A 14,810-nucleotide genomic window follows, 5' to 3' on the forward strand; every position below is an offset into this window, starting at 1 on the left:
CATTTGGGAAAGAGTATTTAAGAACAAAATTTCAAGGCCTCTCCAAGGCATCCCCTTGTTTGTGTCCATACTGGAATCTGCACTGTGGAGGATGATATCAGTAGTTACACTCTTGCCGACGTCTGTGCTAGGAGAATACTGGCAACTAAATATAACTAATAACTATAGTCCATTTGAGTCAGAAACGGACCTATGAATTGCAAATTTTATCATTGTACAAAATTGCCACATAAATATAAATACAAATGTAGTACACATGTTTATCATTGACTAATACCCAACAGCTTTCTTATATTTGAAAATTTTCCGGACTCCACCAAAAAAGTTCTTTAAAACTATCATTAAAATTTTGACACAGTTCACTATTTGTTACGAGGGAGGAGTGCAGAGAAAGGGACAGCCAGGTGTGCGAGAAAGGATGGAGACAGGCTAATGAATCAATAACTTGGTGGGCACTTGTGCACGTGCTTCTCTAACACCTGGCTGTCCCTTTCTCTGCACTCCTCCCTCGTAACAAATAGTGAACTGTGTCAAAATTTTAATGATAGTTTTAAAGAACTTTTTTGGTGGAGTCCGGAAAATTTTCAAATATAAGAAAGCTGTTGGGTATTAGTCAATGATAAACATGTGTACTATTTATATTTATGTGGCAATTTTGTACAATGATACAATTTGCAATTCATCGGTCCGTTTCTGACTCAAACGGACTGTAAGTAGTGATACGTCCATACTATAGTGCTTATACTGCAACTTAAACTGTCGGCAGGAATGGCCAAAATGTTCTGCATGACGAACTATCCTGAATTAGTGTCTTTAGCAGTCTTTTCTAACTCTCTCCTTTTAAGGATGAAATTGCACAGTATATATTTTCATATTACATATGAAATATTGATTTGTCATATTTGAATAAATCTGGGATTCAAAACATAAAACTTTCTTATTAAGTACTTAACTGGCTGACCATCAAATACTTCTGGTGTGTTTGTCATTGACTTCCTATACTGCTCAAAACGAGTGAAGGACCACCAGATTCTGTCATAGTACTACATTTGTCATGGTATGACAGAACTATGGTACTATAAAACAACTGGGATGTCCTTAACTTGTTTTGAGTAGTATAGTGTACAAGTAGTATAGTGTACAAGTAGTATAGTGTACATGTTATTACATACATATGTGATGAATAACACATGGATCATTAATATCAAAGTAGGTGAGCTATTTGTTTGTGACATGAAATGAGACTTTATTAACCGTGGTATTGTTGTGTAGTAGTGGTGTCATTTGTGTCTTTGTTGTGTTGGGTAACTTGTGGCAATGTTGTGTTTGGGCAGTCATGTCATTGATGTATTGATTTGAACACTTCAGTTATCACAATTATTCTTAGTGAGTTGTCTCTTTGCTGCATTATGGCTATGTGGCTTGTGTTGTGTTATAGTTCTGTTGTTCGTGTGATAGTTCTGTTGTTCGTGTTGTGTTATAGTTATGTTGCTTGCGTCATTCTTGAGCATAGTCACTGCATTAATTTGGACACTTATCGATGTTTTACTCATTATCAGCTGTGTCGTTGTGTCATAGCCATGTGGTTTTGTTGTGTTACAGTCGTAAGGCTTGAGTCTTTGTTGTGCTAGATTACATGAATCACTTAGAGTGAAATTATATTGTCAGCAGTGTTCTGCTACTCTACTGCTTGTAAAATACACTGATGGAGAGGTAATTCTGCTTCATGGCAAGATTGTCAGTGTATTTGAGACACATTTCCACTATGTGTGAGCGATATGGTTGAACTCTGTCACAGATCTGCTTCACTCTGTCCTGTCTGTTCATCTGTATCCCTCTGATCAGCATCACCTGTCTCAACTGTTTGTGTGGAGGTTCGTGAACTAGGTACAGCACTTGTGGATACTATCATCTGATTGGCCACCTGAACTTGAAGTGGAAGCTGACCTGTACTGCCAGTAAGAGCCTGTCTCAATGGTTCACAGACACCAGGTGTTTTACGATGCTCCTCTTGATGACTTTGAAGCAGATTTCTCTGCGTAAATTTCTTTCCACAAGCTTGACACTCAAACATTTTCCCACCATGATGTCTCTTGAGGTGAATCTTAAGTGTGCTGTTCTGGGCTGTGGCATACTCACAGAATGTACACTTGAAGGGCTTCTCACCTAGAGAGTACACCAAAGAAACTCAGAATATACCTATTTTAATAGCAGTGGACAATCCAAGTGTCCCCTCCCTATTGTAGCAGCAGAACGAAAATGTTCATGATATACATAGGAATAAAATATGACGAAATAATCAATTCATTTACATGATTAAAAAGTATTACCAAATTAATACTAGTAAATTATGTAATTTTGATCTGAATGTTAATGCAGTCCTGATGCAGATCTGTATGGATCCTTATACAGACATTAGTTTCACTCACCTGTATGGATCCTAATATGGACATTGAGGTCACTCACCTGTGTGGATTCTGATATGGACATTGAGGTCACTCACTTTCTTGGATTCTGATATGGACATTGAGGTCACTCACCTGTATGGATTCCGATATGGACATTACGGTCACTCACTTGCATGGATCCTTATATGGACATTGAGGTAACTTACCTGTATGGATCCTGATATGGACATTGAGGTCACTCACTTGTATGGATCCTTATATGGACATTGAGGTCACTCACCTGTATGGATCCTGATATGGACATTGAGGTCACTCACCTGTATGGATCCTTATATGGACATTGAGGTCACTCACCAGTATGGATCCTGATATGAACATTGAGGTCACTCACCTGTATGGATCCTGATATGGACATTGAGGTCACTCACCTGTATGGATCCTGATATGGACATTGAGGTAATATGAACATTGAGGTCACTCACCTGTATGGATCCTGATATGAACATTGAGGTCACTCACCTGTATGGATCCTGATATGGACATTGAGGTCACTCACCTGTATGGATCCTGATATGGACATTGAGGTCACTCACCTGTATGGATCCTGATATGGACATTGAGGTCACTCACCTGTATGGATCCTGATATGGACATTGAGGTCACTCACCTGTATGGATCCTGATATGGACATTGAGGTCACTCACCTGTATGGATCCTGATATGGACATTGAGGTCACTCACCTGTATGGATCCTGATATGAACATTGAGGTCACTCACCTGTATGGATCCTGATATGGACATTGAGGTCACTCACCTGTATGGATCCTGATATGGACATTGAGGTCACTCACCTGTATGGATCCTGATATGAACATTGAGGTCACTCACCTGTATGGATCCTGATATGAACATTGAGGTCACTCACCTGTATGGATCCTGATATGAACATTGAGGTCACTCACCTGTATGGATCCTGATATGAACATTGAGGTCACTCACCTGTATGGATCCTGATATGGACATTGAGGTCACTCACCTGTATGGATCCTGATATGGACATTGAGGTCACTCACCTGTATGGATCCTGATATGGACATTGAGGTCACTCACCTGTATGGATCCTGATATGGACATTGAGGTCACTCACCTGTATGGATCCTGATATGGACATTGAGGTCACTCACCAGTATGGATCCTGATATGGACATTGAGGTCACTCACCTGTATGGATCCTGATATGGACATTGAGGTCACTCACCTGTATGGATCCTGATATGGACATTGAGGTCACTCACCTGTATGGATCCTGATATGGACATTGAGGTCACGACATTGAGGTCACTCACCTGTATGGATCCTGATATGAACATTGAGGTCACTCACCTGTATGGATCCTGATATGGACATTGAGGTCACTCACCTGTATGGATCCTGATATGGACATTGAGGTCACTCACCTGTATGGATCCTGATATGAACATTGGGTCACTCACCTTATGGATCCTGATATGGAGGTCACTCACCTGTATGGATCCTGATATGAACATTGAGGTCACTCACCTGTATGGATCCTGATATGGACATTGAGGTCACTCACCTGTATGGATCCTGATATGGACATTGAGGTCACTCACCTGTATGGATCCTGATATGGACATTGAGGTCACTCACCTGTATGGATCCTGATATGGACCTTGAGGTCTCTCACCAGTATGGATCCTGATATGGACATTGAGGTCACTCACCAGTATGGATCCTGATATGAACATTGAGGTCACTCACCTGTATGGATCCTGATATGAACATTGAGGTCACTCACCTGTATGGATCCTGATATGAACATTGAGGTCACTTACCTGTATGGATCCTGATATGGACATTGAGGTCACTCACCTGTATGGATCCTGATATGGACATTGAGGTCACTCACCTGTATGGATCCTGATATGAACATTGAGGTCACTTACCAGTATGGATCCTGATATGGACCTTGAGGTCACTCACCTGTATGGATCCTGATATGGACCTTGAGGTCACTCACCAGTATGGATCATGATATGGACATTGAGGTCACTCACCAGTATGGATCCTGATATGGACCTTGAGATGAGATGGCTGCGCTCCACGGTGGAGTAGTCACACTGCTGACACTTGTACGGTTTTACACCTGTCACATCAAAGTCAAACATTTGTATTACTATTTATTCCATACAAGACATATATGACTGACTGATCATGATCATTACATCAGCATGACATGACATTTCATAAATAAGACATGTGATATGTACCTGATGAAAGAAAACAAAGGCAAGCTCAGCATTAAGATTCATCATTGTTAAGAATCTGCTGTGTTCACTCCACTATCTGTATCTGTAGGTTTACTCAGGTCTCAACAGGCAAGTTATTTACAGCTAAGTTTGTTTACTCAAGTGTTTACTAACCTGTATGTTTACTCATATGCTTCTTCAAATGAATCCTCTGATTGAAAGCATGGTCACACTGGTCACATTTGAATGGCCGAGATGTTGGGTACCGCCGTTTCTTGCCGCCACCCTTTTCTGGTGAGCCATCATTATCATTGTCCATCCCCTCGTCCTCCTGCCCGCTGTCAATATCAATCATCAACCGAGATTCCTCGTCATCCTCGGCAGGTTCTTCTTGGGAACAACCAGCATCTCCATTGTCACGAGTCTGGAGACGGAGGACCTGGGCAAGGTTGTGGGGCCCCATGACGAAGGGCGCAGTGTTGGAGCTAATGGTCATAACCCCAGACGTTCCGACCGAGAGCGTTGTCTGCTTGGGGAGGCTGTATGCCACCAAGGGATTGGACCTTATAGTATTGGATGTTCCAGCTGCAGTAGGTCTGCTGTTTGGGTTGGAGGAAGGAGAGTAGGACACCGGGATGGAGAAGGTCATCCCTCGCTGCATAAAAATTGGTCGATCCGAGTGAGTATCACTGCTCTCTGAGGAACACTGAGTGGTACCGCCACTGTCCTCCTGAGCCCTGCCCTGCCGAACCTCCACAGTCCCCCATGACTGATCACTGTCAACCTCCTCATCTCTGTCCTCATCTGATGGCTTCCCAGTCCCGTTGTCCCGGGGTCGAAAGTCAATGTATATAGCATCTCGACTCCCATTGTCGTCTCCCTCGTCCCCATCATCACCATTGTCAGACTCATTCTCTTCATCACAGTCCTTTTCGGGGTCCTCGTGTTCATCCATCATGTCCTGTTCTTCTGTCAGCTCTCTGTCACCTTCACCGCTCATATGCTCTTCCATGTGACGCTTCCGTTTCTTCGGGACAACAGCACTGCAGCATTTTTTGGGTCGCTCATGTGTGCCGGGTATGATTGTCACGCAGCATTCCTTGCTGTTACAACAGATGGTGGTGCCCCCTGCGGCCGCCAGCTTGGTACAGTTCAGCGACATGTTTGTCGTCACCGTCCCTGTCCCTTGGTTAATCTCCACCATCGTCCTCTCCTCCTTCATGTTTTCTTTGTCCTCATCTTCGGACAGGTCATCCTCCATTGCTGCATCCTTCATGTCTGTGTCCCGTTGATGTGGCTGTTGTCCCACGAGCATCCCCCGTTTGATGAAGATGTTGAGATTGTGGGAGAGCTGTACGTGGTTGAGCAGACCCCAGGCTGTCTTGAACTCCTGGGAGCAGGAGTAGCACGACAACACTGTCTCCTTTGGACCTGAAAATATGTTATGTATGGCAATATCAGTGATATATGTCATGTATACAACATCTCAATAGCAGTGTTATATGTCATGTATACAACATCTCAATAGCAGTGATATATGTCATTATAATACATGTATAGAACAAACTATATGGATAGCAACTTTGTTTTAGGTCAGTTTGTTCTATATTGTACTTTCCAACTAAAGAAGATGTATGTCATGTATACATCTCAATAGCAGTGTTACCTGTCATGTATACATCTCAATACCAGTGTTACCTGTCATGTATACAACATCTCAATACCAGTGTTATATGTCATGTATACAACATCTCAATAGCAGTGTTATATGTCATGTATACAACATCTCAATATCAGTGTTACCTGTCATGTATACATCTCAATATCAGTGTTATCTGTCATGCATACAACATCTCAATAGCAGTGATATGTAAACAACATCTCAATAGCAGTGTTATCTGTCATGTATACAACATCTCAATAGCAGTGATATATGTCATGCATACAACATCTCAATAGCAGTGTTATCTGTCATGTATACAACATCTCAATAGCAGTGATATATGTCATGTATACAACATCTCAATAGCAGTGATATATGTCATGTATACAACATCTCAATAGCAGTGATATATGTCATGTATACATCTCAATAACAGTGTTATCTGTCATGTAATCAACATCTCAATAGCAGTGATATATGTCATGTATACATCTCAAATGCAGTGTTATGTCATGTAATCAACATCTCAATAGCAGTGTTATCTGTCATGTATACAATATCTCAATAGCAGTGTTATCTGTCATGTATACAAAATATCAATAGCAATGTTATCTCTCATGTATACATCTCAATAGCAGTGTTATCTGTCATGTATACATCTCAATAGCAGTGTTACCTGTCATGTATACATCTCAATATCAGTGTTATCTGTCATGCATACAACATCTCAATAGCAGTGATATATGTCATGTATACAACATCTCAATAGCAGTGTTATCTGTCATGTAATAAACATAAAAGAAATGACTAATGCAACGTTGTTAATTAATACGGATGAAACTAAATGTTGATTATCTGCCGGATTGTTGTTGTTTGTCTACTATTTTCAAGTGCTATATTGAAGCAAATTATATATATGATTTATTATATGGTCTCAAACAACATCTCAATTGCAGTGTTATATGTCATGTAAACAACATCTCAATAGCAGTGTTATCTGTCATGTATACAACATCTCAATAGCAGTGATATATGTCATGCATACAACATCTCAATAGCAGTGTTATCTGTCATGTATACAACATCTCAATAGCAGTGATATATGTCATGTATACAACATCTCAATAGCAGTGATATATGTCATGTATACAACATCTCAATAGCAGTGTATATCTGTCATGTATACAACATCTCAATAGCAGTGATATATGTCATGTATACATCTCAATAGCAGTGTTATCTGTCATGTAATCAACATCTCAATAGCAGTGATATATGTCATGTATATATGTGATGTATACAACATCTCAATAGCAGTGATATATGTCATGTATACATCTCAATTGCAGTGTTATATGTCATGTAATCAACATCTCAATAGCAGTGTTATCTGTCATGTATACAATATCTCAATAGCAGTGTTATCTGTCATGTATACAAAATATCAATAGCAGTGTTATCTCTCATGTATACAACATCTCAATAGCAGTGTTATCTCTCATGTAAACATCTCAATAGCAGTGTTATCTGCCATGTATACAACATCTCAATAGCAGTGTTATATGTCATGTATACAACATCTCAATAGCAGTGATATATGTCATGTATACATCTCAATAGCAGTGTTATCTGTCATGTAATAAACATAAAAGAAATGACTAATGCAACGTTGTTAATTAATACGGATGAAACTAAATGTTGATTATCTGCCGGATTGTTGTTGTTTGTCTACTATTTTCAAGTGCTATATTGAAGCAAATTATATATATGATTTATTATATGGTCTCTGATTGAAGTACAGTGTTTACACTGGGTATTCAGTTTAAATTTAACAAAACAAATTAATTCATCATTTTCAGATATATGTATTTCTCTCCTAAACGAGAGTCAGAAATAAATGTGTGGCCCACGCTATAACGGGACACTGGCGATGACTAGTCCTCAGCTATCAGTCGTCACTACATGGCCACTTGCCGTCAGTTTTCAAAGTGCATCACAATATATTGTCAGTGAGGTGATAAATGACTGCTGATAATTTACATGAAGAAATGGTCTAATTGCTTCTGCAGGAAGAAGTAGATATAAACAATATTCACGAATGATACCAATATACAAGTGACATCAGTTGAAACTGTATTGATTCGGGTTCGTGAACGAAAACTGAATGAATTGGGTTACAATGCTCGCAACGAAATCGTACTGCAGCTGCAACTGTTCGGCAAGTAATGATTAAAACATGAAACTAGTTACAACAGCTGTGTAATAAATCAATTCCAGTTCGGATTCTGGATAAGAAATGCTCCCCAGTAATCCATGTTTGTTGTAAATGGTTGTTATTTCCAATGCGTTATCATACATGTTGGTGTTATGTCTACACACGTTGACCCCCAAAAACACAATTACACAATATATTTCAGCTTTGGACTAACAAGATCTATGCTTTATGGAATATAGTTCAATTTATAACTTGTGATAATTATTATTTTCGTTGCAGCAAGGGCGAAAATGAGACAGGCATTCCAGGAGATACAAACATTTACAATTATGTAAGTGCAGCTGTTAAATACCATTGTCTATAAACATGTAGATATCTTTTGGGCTTTTTATTGCAAAATTAGATTTGTACCTAACCTCCGCCTCTGACCAGTAAGTGAGATGGGGTATTCCCTGCTTGCTACATCTTTGGCATTTAACATGATTTGGGACATTACCATATCAATCATTCCCATCAAATTGTGTGTTCATGTCCAGCAAGCATGTGTCTATACAAATGTGGTAGAAGACTTCATCCACTGGTTAGTGCCACTTGGTTTGAGTAAATATCGCACATACTATACATCTTAAGTACCTGCTTATGTAACATGTGTTATATTTCGGATTACACTTTCTTAGTAAAGTACAGATTCCAGTACTTGTGTTGGGTTGAGTCCCATCCGGGATTCGAACCCCCACCCTCAGAGTCAGGCACCTAATTGCCAGCACACAAAGTCAGCAGCCTAACCCGCTCAGCCATCACAGCTTCCACTGTGCTAGCGATAAGGTGCCTGACTCTGAAGGTGTGGGTTTGAATCCGGCATAGGACTCAACCCAACAAAAGTACTAGAATCTGTACTTTACATATGATACATTTGACCATTTTCTAAATGGCATTGTGTATTCGTACCTGCCTAAGATTAATGAAAGATTTCTATATTTCAGAAAAGTGGATTACAGCAAAAGCAATAAGAAGATTCTGAGACAAACTCGAAAAGTGTACACGTTTTCTGAATAATTAATAAAAGTGTTTTTACATGTCTGCCATTAATATATCTTTTTTCGCTTTCCTTGTAAAGATTAGCTATGTCTGACTATTTGTCACAGACATGTTACATATATTGTTAAATGTTAGTGTTTTATATTTTGAACAAAAAAACAACTAATTGTTATCTTGGTTATTCTGTATGTTTGAAACATTGAAACCATGAAAATGGTATTAAAACGTTTCCGGAAAGATACAAATTCATGTCAATAAAACGTTTTCAGAAAACCTTTATGGAAAATTTTGCAAAAACATCATTGAAATGTTTTAACCAAATGTTAAGAGAAAACATTCCTGTAACATTTCTGGAACCATACAAATTCACGTGAATAAAACATTTTTTAAAAACATTTCGTGATAACATTCTACAAACATTACAGCCAAACGTTTTTGAAAATGTTTTGGGGATGTTTTTAAAAAAAAATTGTGTTAGCTGGGCATCACATATTTTTAAAGTAAGGTCGAGCTATAACACAAAGTATTAAGCATTCCAGGAGATGTTACACCATCACAGGAAATGATCACATGGTCAAATCAAAACATTTTTCAGTAGATTTCAGAAAATTATTAAAATAAACATCATTTGTACATTCCAGCGGAAATAGTTCTTAATAACTAATTTTATACTATTTTACATGGCACTGAGGCAGAGCATTGCAGTAGGGGTGAAACGGAATATCGCGGTATTATTGGAACCGAGGTATTCAGCCTTCGGTTCGGCATACCGTAATTCAATCAAAACATTTGGTATTTTAGGTTTTCATACCATCATTTCTATCTAGTCATAAAATGACATGTTTGTTCATTCAAAATAACATAGATTATGGTTATTTTTTTCCATGTTATTAAACATTGTAAGGTTTGGCTCTTGTCAATTTTCTTCATTATGGTCATATCTCATATACCAAACCAAAACGGATCGAACCGAAGGCCTTGTACCACAGTATGTATCGTACCATGGTAAGAGCGTACCATTTCGCCCCTACATTGCAGAGCTCACATTGTGAGGAAAATTGCCACTACTGACTACAAAATTGTCTGGGATTTGATGCAACATTTGACCTGCCTGTCTCCACTTCTCAAACATATCAAAAGAAATTTTCCTCGGTAGCAAGACATTTAACTACTCTTGTCTCAACAGACCAATACCAGATATGCCGGGGGCCTTGCGTGGTAGGAGATGAGGATGACAATGAACTATGAATTAAAAATATGTTACCAGTTTGCGTGATCTCCCATGACCCAAACTCCTGCTGCTGGTTGGGTGAGGAATGGTGGCTGGTGGTTCTAGCACCTGCAGCAGTAAACAGTTGTTAGCGGTCAGGCCGTGAATCAGGTACAGATTTCAATGGTCAGCAGGCAACCATTACAAGACATTCAGTATTTTACCTACTGTATTAGCATGATAAGTAGTGGACAGACAGTGAGTATGTGTAGCAACTAGTAGTCGACATGCAGTATGCTCGGCTGGTACTTTCAGTAGACTGTTCGCATGGTTGTAGGCAGCCATTATGGTCAGTAGGCTGTCTGTGTTGTCTGTAGGCAGCCAATAGTGCCAGTAGGCAGTTAGCATAGTGTCAGTGGGTAGTCATCATTGTCTGAAGGCAGTGTGCTTAGTCTTTAGACTGGTACTTAGGCCAGTAGACAGTGAGAGCATTGTCTGAAAGGCAGCCATTCTGTGGTCAGTGGACACTCTGCATGATCTCTAACAGTGTATACAGCAATATTTCAGCCATAACATGACAGCTGTATAGGACTGACCAGGCAAACCCATGACTGCAGATATGAGGAAGGATCTACCTGTAATCAACAAAGGCATAGACCTGAACCACCTTGATACACCTTGGTCACCTCCCATGACACCTTTCTCACCTGGTCCAACACAGGGTGCATTGTATGTCGGTAAGCAACAACCATCAGCTAACACTGAGTTAAGGTGTCAACTGAAAAATAGGAAAACATATCTTTACCTTGATCTTGTGTTTCCTGGAGAGGGCCAGAGTCAAGACAGTCAAGTCGTTTGTGTTGTATGAAGTTTGTAATGTTGTGGAGGGGATATTCCTTGCCACATTTCCCGCAGGTCAGGAAGTCCATCAGGTTCTCTGTCAGCAACACAGCAACATTATCAATCTCTCTTGTACATGTGAGAAACACTAACAGCAGTTGAATCTGGAAATGTTCAACTCAACACTATAGCCATTATTATGTAGTAATGACACATGATCAGTGTACTCATGATCAATTTGAAACATATTTAATACTGTCCTTTTTTCAGAGGTATTTTTAACATTATGTTGAACAATTAAAGTATTAAATCCCTGCTTCGTCATGTTGAGCGAAACTAGTCAGGAAATTAAACTTTCTGCATAATTAATATATGAAATATACCATGAAAATATTGGTAAAGTTGACATGTCTATATCATCCATATTACTCATGTTAATACCCTTGCCTGAAGAGATAATACTTTTTATACCTCCACACTGCAACAAAATGCAAACTTCAACGTATTCTTAATTTCATGTATTACTCTGAATTTGATAAAAAATAAATTTTGTTTCATAGGGAACAGGTCAAAAGGGCCAAAATTGAAAAAGTCAAAACGGCCAAAGGAAAGTCATCTCTCCTACCCTGTCCATTTGCCATTGATAATGTTGCTGTAACTGTACATATACACATGTACAGTTCCGGCCATTTAGATTACATTAGTGAAGACTGCGGTTCACATGTCAGATAACCCACTAACCTGGAACGCAAGCCGACGCTTCACTTATTCATCAGAGAGATAAAACGATATTTGACAGGAATGACAACTAACATGACGATCGACTGGCTTACATAACAACCTCATAATTATAAACACATTTCATACTAAAATATCAGTAACATTCACAGAATGACAGTTAGACTGATACTAATGTACATGTGTACTACAGAGGATCATTCGACAGAAGAGGTCAGACATGGATAGACGACATAACCAGTTTCACATTTTCTCATTCTCAAACCCGACATGACATGGTTTACAGAACATTATTCTCACTATCAATTTCTTACCGACAGTCATGTCGTTTCCTTCTTGGGGTAACATGCCGTTCGAACACCCAAAACCATGAACACTGTCATGAATACAGTTGACGTGTGATCTTGTGTCAAAAACTGGGAAATGTCTTTTTCACACTGCCCGAAACTTTAACTTTGGGGAGGTGTGCAAAATACTATGTCATGCTGTAAGGGAGGTTGTGAGACCTTTTTTTTTATAAAACAATCACACTGTTAGTTACTTAACTACATTCTGTGAAATAAGGTCAAGGTTTGATTATTGGGAAACATGGCAAGATTTTATGTCAAAATGGGAATCCAAGCATTCCCGTACCGGAAATGGTGTTCCGGGTAAAATCCGGAAAATACGTCCTATTACAGTATCGTTAGAATGTAATGCCTAATTACAGCAAACCTAAGACAACTTCAAACGTACTAGTTCTCAAATGTATAATTGATTGATATTGATCATGCAGGTCGATCCTAGCCATTTATTTAATGAGTTGGGTCACGCAAATTGATTTAATGTTTCACGTATTTATTTACTTCCGGTGAATGTAACCAAAACCCATACAGGAACCTGACATACGGAATAAGGAAAAGTGTCTCCATTGATACATACCCGAATCCTCCCCTAAACATTTCTCGGCCTCTCTTTCATTAGGAAATACATATATGATAAAGGTAACTAGTGTGCTGTTGTGAAAAATATCGATTAATAGTGTTGTGAAAAGTCATTGTAGTTGCATGACTACAGACCTACAAATATTTGAAATTATATAATGTTTTGTTTATAATCCAATGTTCAATAAAGAACATATGGAATACTCTCTAGCCCATATAGGAATGTATGGCACAATTACTTACTTGGTAGTTATCTAAATAGTTGATGCCATATACAAAATCCCGTTTATACATTATCCTGTAACAATATCATGCAAAAATATAACACAAGTAAACAGAAACCCATATTATTGTAAATGATATATTGGTGTAATGTGAATATAGTAGATTCAAACTGAGGAAAACTGCAATATATTTTGGGTAGTTTTCGCTCTTTCCTATATGGCTGAAATAATGTTGATGCGACGTAAAATCTCAACTCACACTCACGAGCTTCCGCCTGTGATAAAACATAAGTGAACGAGTGAGTGAGTTTAGTTTTACGCCGCACTCAGCAATATTCCAGCCATATGGCGGCGATCTCTAAATAATCGAGTCTGGACCAGACAATCCAATGATCATGAGCAGCTATCTGCGCAATTGGGAACCGATGGCATGTGTCAACCAAATCAGCGAGCCTGACCACCCGATCCCGTTCGTCAAGCATGGGTTACTGAAGGTTCATTCTAACCCGGACCTTCCGTGGATAAAACATAAGCATCGCGATGGTTATGTGCAATTTATCGTAATGGGCTCTATTTCATAAAGAATATTGATCAATGGGAACTTCCGTATAACATGACTATACAATAATTATCGGAGTGCGTTATGTGTGTTTTGTTTATCATGGTCCCATGGTACTAGAGTTTGATTGTAATTTATGCTCACTGCGCACAAGTTACGTATGTCACGATCAACTACTGCTTCATTTAGAGCATTGACTAGAGCAGAGAACGCAAAGACCATATGATGCTTGAAGGAACGGTCTGGCACTCTGTGTTGGTGATATACAAAACACCATCCATATAGATAGTGAGGTGAAATGGGGTCTAACGTAGTACTTGAGAATGTTTCGCTCATATGACGACGTGCATGCGTGTGTATGTGTGGCTGCTTGTACTAGCCAAGACTTAAGTTGGTTTTATAGTGCTAGCTCACTGAGATACCATACCGCAGTTAAGCATGAATACCCAACTCAGGCACATTATACTCCGAGCCGACCAGTCCTTGTTGTACCCATTAATGCCGAGTGCCAGGCAGGGGCCAACAAGTACCATATTTTAACGTCTTTTGGTATGACGCGGCCGGGCATCGAACCCGCGACCTTCCGCTCTCCGGGCGGACGCTCTAACCACTACACCACGGATGCGGTCAGTGAACAAGAAGACCCATCTGCAGCCACAAACCTGGACACACAGTTCTGCATGTGTCTATTATTTGCATGACAATTGCACCTGTTACCTTT

At 39.4% G+C, this 14,810-nt stretch overlaps 1 protein-coding gene across 2 annotated transcripts; it reads right to left on the reverse strand.

The window, feature by feature from the left end:
• Positions 1–716: 716 nt before the first annotated feature.
• On the reverse strand, positions 717–12,997 carry LOC124254272 (zinc finger protein 579-like). Of its 2 annotated transcripts, XM_046688186.1 has the most exons (6): positions 12,698–12,995; positions 11,611–11,742; positions 10,860–10,934; positions 4,854–6,110; positions 4,488–4,576; positions 717–2,166 (listed from the first exon to the last, which is right to left on the reverse strand). In XM_046688186.1, exons 1-6 carry the CDS (start codon positions 12,729–12,731, stop codon positions 1,972–1,974), a joined length of 1,782 nt encoding a protein of 593 aa, XP_046544142.1. In that variant the 5' UTR covers positions 12,732–12,995; the 3' UTR covers positions 717–1,971. The 2 variants fall into 2 exon arrangements, with proteins under 2 accessions (XP_046544142.1, XP_046544143.1); XM_046688187.1 differs by lacking the exon at positions 10,860–10,934 and having other exon boundaries at positions 12,698–12,997.
• Between the last annotated feature and the right edge of the window lie 1,813 nt (positions 12,998–14,810).

Source organism: Haliotis rubra, unplaced genomic scaffold, assembly GCF_003918875.1.
Source record: "Haliotis rubra isolate DU_JTF1 unplaced genomic scaffold, ASM391887v1 Scf57, whole genome shotgun sequence".
Lineage (NCBI taxonomy): Eukaryota > Metazoa > Mollusca > Gastropoda > Lepetellida > Haliotidae > Haliotis > Haliotis rubra.

What these genes read in the sequence shown, in the direction of transcription:
- LOC124254272 (XM_046688186.1), bottom strand. Translation starts at nt 12,731, where the DNA reads ATGTTACCCCAAGAAGGAAACGACATGACTGTCG. An exon ending in AGGAAACGACATGACTGTCG is followed by an intron (nt 11,743 to 12,697) that starts GTAAGAAATTGA and finishes TGTTGCTGACAG; the next exon opens with AGAACCTGATGGACTTCCTG. An exon ending in CCAGGAAACACAAGATCAAG is followed by an intron (nt 10,935 to 11,610) that starts GTAAAGATATGT and finishes TTACTGCTGCAG; the next exon opens with GTGCTAGAACCACCAGCCAC.